A 12,086-nucleotide genomic window follows, 5' to 3' on the forward strand; every position below is an offset into this window, starting at 1 on the left:
CTCACATTTGATGCCAAGTGAAAGAGAGGGGGAAACTCACATTTGATGCCAAGTGAAAGAGAGGGGAAACTCACATTTGATGCCAAACGAAAGAGAGGGGAAACTCACATTTGATGCCAAGTGAAAGAGAGGGGAAACTCACATTTGATGCCAAGTGAAAGAGAGGGGAAACTCACATTTGATGCCAAGTGAAAGAGAGGGGAAACTCACATTTGATGCCAGGTGAAAGAGAGGGGAAACTCACATTTGATGCCAAGTGAAAGAGAGGGGGAAACTCACATTTGATGCCAAGTGAAAGAGAGGGGAAACTCACATTTGATGCCAGGTGAAAGAGAGGGGAAACTCACATTTGATGCCAGGTGAAAGAGAGGGGGAAACTCACATTTGATGCCAAGTGAAAGAGAGGGGGAAACTCACATTTGATGCCAAGTGAAAGAGAGGGGAAACTCACATTTGATGCCAGGTGAAAGAGAGGGGAAACTCACATTTGATGCCATTGGAAGTAGCTTTTATTGATAGTCCCAATAGTTTCAGTTAGACAGTTAATGTATCAACTCTGCCTTACATTTTTGTACAATAACATTGGTTGAAAATTAAAGGAATTACTACACTTGTTAGTAAAGTATAATAGATGTTTAATTTGTCCACAAAAGCTAGAATCTCCAAACACCCCTACTTATTTGTTGTTTCAAGAATTGACTTATTTATACTTTAGAAAAAAACAAATGATTTATGTATGAATTCTATTCAGTCTCTAGTTTGCTTTAAGGATCTTGAAGTGGGCTATTAAGTACCCACAGAGTTAGAATCTATGTATGATTGGTGTCCAAGGACAGGATTCAAAAAAACAATTAGCCATATTATTTGATGTACAGTCTTGAATAGTTTACGTAATATAAAAGGAATGTCACACACAACATAATCAGTAGTCTTAATGAAGTTCTCCATTACTCATGTAATTAGCATGTTTAATGTTCACTTCCTAGTGACCTACTGTATATAGTATATACTGTATATAGTATATAGGAGCATCCCCTCCAAAATAAGAAAAAAAAACAATTTATGTTTTAAGAGACTAGCTGGCCCATGTGTGACCAGTTTTAAAATTTATATAAATAACCAAATTTTATTTAATATCTTCTTTCTGTACCAGTAGAATTAGAAAACAAGTAAAATTAAAATAATGTAATTGAGATTAGTATGATTAATTCTCCTTTGTGTCAAAGGCAACTTCCCTCTACACTAATGTAATGTTGTATAGTGCACATTTTACTCTTGACTAGTCAGACACAATCTTATTAGGTCAAACAGAAAGTTTTGAATTTTTCACTTATGTAAGAACAAATCAAAGTTCATCCAGGCATGTCATCTAAAATTTTGAATAGGTATTTGTAGACAAATTCAAAATTCCCATAAAAAAGTCATCTCTGGACTCGAACTGATGATAATCTAATTTTATAAATGTGTGGAAAAAAACAGAGCAAATTTTATGCCAAGTATTGAATATATATATATGTTTATTATTTGTGGATGAAGATCTATTTTATTGCATGTAATTGATTATTGATTAATAAATTGTGTTTTTGTTTTTCTTATACAGACTGTTGGTTTAACATTTGGTTTTCCTTTTTATGGCCACACTGTAAGAAAGGTCACCATAGCAACAGGAGGTAAGTTGACAAATAAAAAATGCTGTTATGAGAATATTGTCATAAACTAAAAAGGTAAAATATCAGTGGATGTCATAATGATACAAATAAGAGAAGTTTCTAGGACACAAAAATCATAAAACATCTATAAGTCATCCTTCTGTATCAATTATTTTGAGAATAGAACACCATTTAATTATTTAACAGTGACCAGAAAAGATCTTCCAAATAAACAAAATTCCCTAAATGACAAAAAGCCTAGGTATTTTAAGATATAACAAGATAACCACTGACAAGGCTCCTAACTTGGGACAGGCATATTGACATCTGGTGGGGCGGAAATTATTTTGTTGAGATCTCAGCCTCCCCTTCTCATTAGGATTATGATAATCAGTACATAAAATATTTACTGTATAATACTGTTATAAAATAAAACTAAAAAATAAGTAGAAACTGAGCAGTGATAAACAATACTGTATCATCAACCTCCTCTAATAAATAGGATTAGTGCATACTATGATAATCAGTTCATCAAGTTTTAACTGTATTATACAAGTAGAAACTCAACAATGATAAACAATACTGTATCAGCAAGGGCTCACAGTAACTGATAGCAATATACTGAAATGAAATAATGCAATTCCATACTGAGCATAAACATATACACAGTGCTTTGTTTTACTCTTACTGAATAAGGAGCACTTATTAGATATGTGTTTGGAAAATGTAACTCAATTGAATTTAAATCTGAGGTTACTTTAGAAAAGTTTACAAATCAAAAAGTATGACGAAGCAAAACTTAATGTTGAAATAATATTTTTATGTTTGCACACAGTTAATCTTTTCTTATATAATTATCCTATTTATAGGATAGGATGATCATGTTGAAATACCCCATATATCATCACAGGTCTCTGAGTAATACAGGATTAAATAGTATATATCGTGATACCATTACAATACCCTGTACTTTCATGCCTGACCTACATTGAGGACATTTAAAGTTTAGTTATACAAATTGCTTACATGGTTTCATTTTATAACCTCATATGTCCTTTTACTATGTATTTTAATGGGAAGATTGGTAACCTGTTAATCCTATGATAATATTTTACCACATTTGTGTTTGCACAAACCCTACAATATAGAAATAAGGAGATGTGGTATGATTGCCATTAAAAGACAACGAATCAACAAGGTTCTAATAAAGTAGATATAAGTAATTGTAGGAAACAGTACTGCCTTCAACAATTATTAAAAACCATACTGTATTATAGTCTACTATAAAAATCCACAACACTAAAAATATAAAACAATTTAATTGAGAAAACTATTGTCCAATTTATTACTAAACAATAATTCATTATAACTTTGCATCAAAATGTTTGCTAGGGTTTTGTAAAGTTTAATAACCTTTACTGGTATTCTTTCAGATCTTATGAAAATTTACTTAGAATTTATGTCCAAAATAATATAAATTTTGTTCCCGAAAAAGATATAATATTCTTAACTTCTACTGGCAATTTAGTTACAAGATCCATTGTGGAAATAGCAATGATAAATGGACAGATATCAACCCACATCTATGAAAACACATGCTAATTTAAAATGTTTGTGTCATCAACACTCATAGTACATGCTGTGTTTTGCATTATGTCATCTTTAATACAAACAGTAAATTGGAATCAAGTTTGATATTTTATAAATAGGTAAAATACTGACACTGCATTATTTGTCATGCATGTTATATCAAGTTTAATCAGAATATGATATCATTTTAATGGAGTTTCACAAAAACTAGCCCTCATTCATTTTAAACTATAATAGTCTTTTATACAGGGAAAAAAGAGAGACTATTCAAAATATTTCAAATTTCATAAGCAAGTAAAGAGAAAAACTTCCTTTCAGTGCAGAAGTACTGATTTGTCCTATTTATATTTGCTCAAGTACTAATGTTTAAGTATAATAAACTGAAATAATGATTATTTAAAGCTTTAGTTTTTGGCAGGTACCATCAATTTATTTGAATATACTTTAGTATTGATTTTGAAATTCATTCAACTTTGCAATGTAAACATTCACATAATACAATGTAGGTAAATGGAACGTGAATTTTAAATCTATTAAGTTTAATATCTAGAATTAAGTAGATATGTACATAATTTTTTTAACAAAATTAACAATGAGAAAAGGAAAGCTGTTATGTGAGCTTTTTAACAGACAGGAACCAAAGATAATGACTGAATTACAGGCTCCTGACTTGGGAACATGCTCTTAAAGAATGTGGCGGGCTTTTGAATGTGCCAACCTGGGACATTTGTTTAATGGTACATTTAAGTAAAAAGCTATCCAAAACAATAAACCCCAAACATGCTTAAAGGTGTTGAAAGCACTCCCCCCACCCCACCCCACCCAAAGCTGGGAAATGGTGTCACAGTACAACACACTAAAAATCAGTTGAAAGAAAAGGGCTGAACTCATAAGATTGATACAAATCAGAAAAACATTTAGCAAAAACACGATGGACGTGGCTGAGTATTTATACAGCTCCGAAAACAGAAAAGACACAGCACAGATATGAGAGTGACTCATTTACTGACAACTTATTCAAAACCAATAACAACTTATTAAAACATCATGTATCTTAAAGTAAAATATAAATCAGTATGCATCCAACATCCACTGGATTTAGTGTAAAGATGTATTTATCAGTCAGAAAAAACATGACTGTGTGCAATGCCAAAATTTAGGTATCGACAGATTGATGAGCCATGAATGTGCATATTATATAAAAAAAAAACATATTTATTTTGATTTTAAGTTACTGAAAACAAAATCAATATTTATACCAATAAAAACAATATTCATTAAAACATTCACATTAAGTTTAAATTCATCTTAAGGACTTTCAATATAAATTTAATCATGACTAATAAAGCAGACATGACATATAATCATGTTTAATGTTGTTACTTTCAGGTTTTCTGTATATGAGTCCATTTTTACACTCCTGGTTGACAGCAACACAGTATATAGCTCCACTGATGGCTAATTTTGATACAACGATCGGTAATGGTTCAGACATTTTATATAAAGATTACAGTAAGTGTATATTTTAAACTGAACATTGTACAATTGTAATGCAGATAAAGGAACGATGGATTTTGTGTACCTATTCATGCTTGGCAAACCAAAATTTAAGGAACACCATGTACTTAGATTTCTATTTTCATCTTTAAGTTCGGATTACCAGGATGTAGGCAACTTTATAGGTCCCTGTATGGTCTTCAAAAATGAGCAATCACAATACCGGTACTATATATGACCATGACATGACAATATGTGACACAATGCTAACAAGAATTTATGAAAGAGGAAATTTCTCCTTATATTCTTTTACTCTACATTAAAAATGATGAATTTACATAAATGGAACAACATTTTGATATGATCACACTCTTACGCAACATTATATAAAGTTTAAATTTACAGATTATTTTATAGAAAGCTTACTTTGATAATAATGTAGTTAGTTCAACAGTATTGAAAGTTTATCCTACAGTGTTTTCCTTAAAAGACACTGTTGTCTGTTCTTTGTTCAGGTTGTTGTCTCTTTGACACATTCCCCATTTTCATTCTCAATTTTACCAATAGATTTTGAAGAATTTTCGAAAGATGTGTTTACAAATTTTATTGAATGCTAATCCTTGTAACAGACAGGAAATTATAATATGATTATTAAATAATAGCAGCTTCCTAAGTTGTGTTTATGGGTTCAATCAGTCATTAGATGTGACTTTTGTCAAACTTAATCAGAAATTTGACAGTAGATTAGACATTATCTCCGTACAGACAAACCTGTAACACAGAAAAGCAATGTTTTATTGATTAATAGGCATACAGGAAAACAGTTTTTAACTCAATTAAGACGTGATCGAAACCTTAAACAGTTATTAGACTTGATATATCTTTGTGGAAGATTATTATAAAATGACTGAAAGTAGGCATTATCATTCTGTAAAGGAAAAACACAAAAAATGGTATGTGTAATTACAGAGAATCAATTTCTATTTTATATTGTATGTTGGTGCTATTGTTTAGGTTTGAAATAGTTGTCAAATGCAGTGTATTGTCCAATATCCTTAAACATGCCATTACCAACACCACATACAATGATAATAGCTAGTTAAATTGTTAAGTGTTTCCCAGATCATAAAAAATCAAAAAAAATCTATTGTTTTATATAAAAAGTAGTTCAAACATGTATCTAATATTGAGTTTGTGTTGTCTTCCTGTTTCAGTTCAGTAAATTTGAATAACTTTGCTTATTTAAGGTCACACACTTCAGTTTTTTTACTACAGCTTTTACACAAAGTCAATCTTTGAATGTACTCTCAAAATTTGCCCAAAAAGATATACCTTTATCCCTTTCTGTACAAGATATTTTCTTCGGATTTTTGCTCATTCTGGTCAAAGTCAGTGACTTGTTTGTTTTTATGCAGAGAGCAGGCTGCATTTAATTGATTTTAAATTCATGACATTGAATTTAATGACATCTGTGTATTTTCATCCTAATTAAGAAACTTCAGAATAGCAATATGTGATGCCAACAATATCTGAAGACATGATGTTACTCCTTGAAAAGGCAGGTTATGTATTGTGAGTCCTCAATACGTTAATAGACAGATGGTCAAATTTTAAGCAACCAGTATTTGTCATGTGAAATGAAAGCTTTACAAAGAGTATGGAAATAGATACAGCATCAACTAAATCAAATAACAAAATTTGTCATGCTACAGTCTAGCTTATCACTCAATATTTAAGAAACTAACATGTAGTTTGTTTTTTAATCAAATATTTTTGGGTTTTTTTCAGCTGATCGTTTTGTTGTGGAATGGCGAGATGTTTACCTTCAAGATCAGAATCACAGTAAGTTTCTGGCTAGTACATAAGAACTGCTGTCATGCAAACCCTTTAATGATCACGATCTTAAATGTCTATAAAGTAAAGATAATTGATTGACCTAACATGATCAGACTAACGCTGGACTTGTAATCAAAAGGTTTTCAGCGTGATATACTTCACCAGTTTAAGTGTCATTACTGCAGCCATATTTATCATTCATAAGAAGAAAATAATCATCAGAGAATTCTTAGGCAGCTTCTAGGTTACTTAGAATACTTATTGACATTGTTGTAATTATTTACATTGTCTTATTAGTAACTTATTGATATTCATGGACAGGAATGGTATCAAAGTCAATAGGAAAATTAGCTTTATAATAGAATTAAATTGGACAGTGTTTAAATGTTTTACAAGTAATTGGTGATAAGTAATTTATCAGATTGATATACTAGTACTTGCTTAAGAATAAATTGTAAAAAATATCATTTCCTGTATTAGCATCATTGTTGTCATGTTTTCTCCACAACAAGGATAAGATATTGACACTGACAAAGTTTTACACTATTGCTTGGTTCGACAAATACAAGCAGCATTTTGATAAATATTAATTTTTGAAATTGTGAATGTTTTCATAAGTATCAAATCAAATCAAATCAAATATATTTTTTGCTAATCAAAGCACCCACAAGGAGCAGAACAATCAACATTAATTACATATAAACGATTACAAGTCAGTCAAGTGATTCAATATAATTAAGACACAATGTTATAAAGTAGACAAATTTGCATGGTATACTATTTCTTGAACAACCAATTATTAATTCTCATTGCTGAACTTTAAAGTTTCTCCTCATAAGACCATTCTAAACTTTACAATAGTAACAAGAGAGCCTCTACATATCCTCAGATTTCTGTTTTGGAAATAATTAGGAGATAGCTGTATTGTATTTTAAGCTCCAACAGCATCAATTGGGGATTTGATGGTCGCAAATTAAGTTTACTGGCAACGCGTTAGAGGAGACAGTAAACTGGTATTTGCGACCATCAAATCCACAATTGATGCCGTCGCAGCTTAAAATACAATATTGTTATCTCCATTCTAATAAAACTGACAGAAAACAACGTTAAAACATGTATTTAAAAACTGTCATATGCCATGTGCGCTTGCATGTACGTCCCATAGCATCAATTGTCAATTGATGCCATGTAAGAAAGTGACCTAATCCAATCAAAATGAACGTTACAAACGTTGTTGCATTAGAATGGATGATTGATTGTATCACAAGACATAGATACATGCTATTTACCAGATTCTTATTGAGCCTTATTATAAATCTCAGAAGCTTAACATAGAAACAGTAAACTTTACTTAGGAGTCCTTTATAATTTGTCTTACATTCCAATCAGCTGATAAAGGTACTCCCACCTTACCTGGTTGTAATTACATATCATGACCAATTTTAAATGCCAGGATGTTTGACAAAATCATGAAAAAGTCAGGCTGTCAAACAAAGGAAATTGGTTTTAAGTGTATGGGGAGTGGTAGATATAAATACTGGGCATGGACCCATGTGATGGATACAAACACTTTATAGCCTCTAGTTTATATTTATAACAGTCTATTATTTGAACTTGGAATTATTTTTAATTATGGAATTTGCTTGATTTCTTGTTACTGAAATTTTTAATAAATTCCATGTTTATTCTGTACTGAAATGTTCTGTGCTGCGCACAACACTTTCTATTACAAAGAAAATAGTATATTTTCAATAGAATGCACTGTGCCGCGCACAACACTATCTAACCAAAATACATTGTATGGAAAGTGTTATTAACCGCTGAAAAGATTATGATACCAAATAAACATGGAATTTATTAAAAATATTAAACACAAGAAATTATGCAAATTCCATAATTGAAAATAATTCCAAGTTCAAATAATAGCCTGTTATATATACTTTATATTTGAAATGCCAAGTTTTACCATAAAACATGGAGTTTCTTGTAAAAAAAAGGTCTTTTAAATTATCAAAATATGATTTTAAAAAAGTACTGCTTTTATTGTCATCTTTCAGTACTATAATTTTCCAATAGCATTTCAGTATGCAGTAACCTTAACAACAAGACCTCTTGTTTTAACCTTGACAAACACACAGAGCAAGTGCAAGGGAAAAATCGGTGATGAAAGAAAAATTCAACAAACATTGGTAGATAGTGTTTATTGATTCTAAAAGAAAAAAAATAACAATTTAATTGCTATGACAAAGTTAAATTAACAAATTGGAATGATTGGGGAAATTACATTGTTCTTATATCTCCATTAGTTTCACATGCTCCATGATTCTTTGTTTTTATACGACCACAAAACTTTTTTGTTTTTCTTCATCGTCGTCCGAAGACACATTTGGTTTCCGGACAATAACTTTAAGTTTAAGTGAATAAATCTCAATGAAATTTAATAAGATGGTTCAATACCACAAAGGGAAAGTTGAGATTGGTTTTGGGGATGATGGTTTCAACTATTTAGGAATTAGGGGCCCAAAAGGGGCCCAAAACAAGCATTTTCTACTTTCAGGATAATTACTTGTGTATCAGTATTTCTCTAATTCTTCGTCAATTCATCCCTTTCTGCACCCATTGTATAAAAAAAATTTAACCAACGTGTGGTTCGTTTGATCTCAGTACTTCATTGGTTGAAATCCGATTATGACGTCAAATTTTTTTGCTTTCCTTTGAAATTCCTATTGTGACGGCATGAAAAAACAGCATGAAATATAGATTCTACCACCAAATCTCGTGTATACGATATTTATCCACTCTAGATTTGGAATCATTTTGGGGGTTATGTTGCCATTAGTTTAGGAATTAATTGGGTCAAAAAGGGTCCAAAAACAACCATTTTTGGGGAAAGACGGCTTCAAGCCGTCAATCCCCTATGGGGTTGACCAGAGTGACACTCCCTCACATCATTCATTTTGTTTTTATACATGTTATAGTGTGGGAAAACCCCCAACAAATCTTACTTAGATTGAAGAGAAGGAGACCCAGAAATGAATAGTTTGACTTTAAACACTTTTTTACACATTTCCCTTCTGTTTCTCACGAAATTATCGTATCTTGAACTCTCCTTTACACTATTTACGTTTATTTAACAATCCGGAAAAATTAGTATGACGAGATATTCTAAATATATCCAACCTACATTGTATTTTATAGTGACGTCATTCTTGGAAGAAGCAGGGATATCCTTCACCAGTTCACTGGTTATTTAAATCATTCTTAGAGATCGTGCACTAATCACAAATTTGTATTTGTTAAATCTAAACATAATATTGTTTACTGTAGATGATTTAAACATCAACATGCAATACTTTAATTTGTAGGTCAACAACTTTCAAAATAAACAAAGATCGTGGGGTTACATGACACAGGGGAAAGAAACGATTTTATTACTTTTTTCGGGTCTCACTAATTAGAGACAAGAAGCGTCAAAAAGCGACAAGAAGCGTCAAGAAGACTATTTAGCGACAAGAAAAACATATTCTTCTTGTCGCTTCTTGTCGCTAAAATTCTTTTTGTTGTTAATTAGTTAGACCACTTGTTTCTGTAAAAATTCTGAGAATCTTCCTCCAATTCAGGAGCACCTCAATTGATGAGTAATTATCCACTAAAATAAAAGTTAAAGTATTTAAACACTTCAAATGTGACATTTCATTGGATTAGTAGTCTTCTATTAAAACTAAATTTTTGTGTACCTACATAATCATTGTAATGGTAAAAAAAAAAAAAAAATTGCATTTTTTTATTAGTACCTGTTTCCCTGTGATGAGAGTTGTAACTAAGAACTTTAACAATGGAAATTTAAAACTGAATAGATTTTTCAGTCCACACTTTCTAAAGAAAAAACTTTAAAATCCAAGAGTACTGTCACAAAAAATGGAAAATGGCCCTAGCCTGCAGTTCAGTGGTACACAATCAAGATTTCAAAAAATATTGTAGTTGTTGTGAAATGACAGAATTCAGTTGAGTTTTAGATAATTATAGCTATCAACTTTAATCAAATGTTTAGATTTAGAAGATGCAGATCACTTCCATTGGTCCAAATTGAATCCTAAACTAAAGAAATGAAATTACATAAACAACAATTGATTTCAATATTGTCAACCTTTCTACATGTTCTAGCGGTTCTCTTTTTCATTCTTCATATGTAAACTATCAAAAGATACCCCCCCCCCCCCCTTTCCAAAAACATAATAAAATAGAAACAAGGGCCGTCTTTCCCCTCAGAGCTATTCAGCTCTTTGATTGTAGTTTCTGGCCAATAACTTGTGTGTAAGTGTATGGATCTCTCTGACATTGTACCACAAGGTTCCTTATCACAAAAGTTAGGCTGGGATTGAGTTGGGGATAATTGCCCAATTTATGCATGAATAAGGGGCCAAAAAGGGCCAAAAACAAGCATTTTTCTAATTTCCAGACAATAACTTGTGTTTAAGAGTATGGATCTCTCTGCAATTGTACTACAAGGTTCCATACTTCAAAGGAAAGACTGGGATTGAGTGTGGGGGTAATTGCTAAAAGGGGGGATTCAATAAGTTTTGGGGTTCCAATTTTTTTAAGGGGTTCAAATTTTTTATCTCAAATTTTTTTAAATTTCAAATTTTTGAAAAATTTCCAGACAAATCTTTTATTGCACATTATTGCGCAACAGATTTGTAAGATCTTGACATTTATTTTGTTTCAGAAACCTATACTATGTCAAAAATTTGATCACAATCCAAATTTTCCAAATTCAGACAGTATCAAGCTTGAATATTGTGTCCATATTTGCCCCAGCTGTTCAGGGTTCAACCTCTGCGGTCGTATCAGGCTGTGCTCAGCGAAGCAGTTTATTTGTTTATGAGGTCTTGATCATTTAACATCAGCATTATATGTTTTGAATCTTAATAATTAAGAGGAATACCTTTAGTGTATATGTATGCATTATTTCAATAATTTGCTTATTAATAACATTATAATTAAAAAAAACTTGTTAAAATGGCCTGACGACTGTAAATAAGAAAAAATTGCTGAAATAACCCATGACTTTATATAGAAAAACATGCTGAAGTATTTGTTGATTTATTAGAGAAGTTTTAAAGAATAACTTATGTCTACATATTGTAAATATCCTATGAAATACTGTAACCAATTTATTTTCCTTTCAGACAAAATTTTAGACAGGAAGATATTTATTGAAGTATATCAATGTTCTTGTTAACAAAACAAATGCTTGCAACCTTGTTGTAAATTTGATCATTCATTGTAAATTAGGTTTGAATATTTGACAAATGAAATGTCTGTTCGTTTTATTTCCGCCACAGATAATCCTGGTAATTGCACCTTTTCTTGTTGTAAAGTTGTTATAAGATGGTCATTGATTGGTCAGCTGTTATAAGATTGCCATCGATTGGTCAGATGTGTATGGGTTGCAAATAAGAAATGTCATACATTTGTTGTCATATGAACTCTTGAAGCTATAAGTTTTCAATT

The 12,086-nt window shown here is 31.2% G+C and overlaps 1 protein-coding gene across 7 annotated transcripts in view; it reads left to right on the plus strand.

The window, feature by feature from the left end:
- The window catches only part of LOC139513647 (plexin domain-containing protein 2-like), a 72,843-nt gene that overhangs the window by 22,299 nt on the left and 38,458 nt on the right, over positions 1-12,086 (plus strand). For all 7 annotated transcript variants that reach the window (XM_071302324.1, XM_071302321.1, XM_071302323.1 and 4 more), the window contains exons 4-6: positions 1,601-1,670; positions 4,629-4,751; positions 6,525-6,578. In XM_071302324.1, the coding sequence (XP_071158425.1) occupies positions 1,601-1,670; positions 4,629-4,751; positions 6,525-6,578 (247 nt within the window). The remainder of the gene's footprint in view (positions 1-1,600; positions 1,671-4,628; positions 4,752-6,524; positions 6,579-12,086) is intronic.

Source organism: Mytilus edulis, chromosome 2, assembly GCF_963676685.1.
Source record: "Mytilus edulis chromosome 2, xbMytEdul2.2, whole genome shotgun sequence".
NCBI lineage: Eukaryota > Metazoa > Mollusca > Bivalvia > Mytilida > Mytilidae > Mytilus > Mytilus edulis.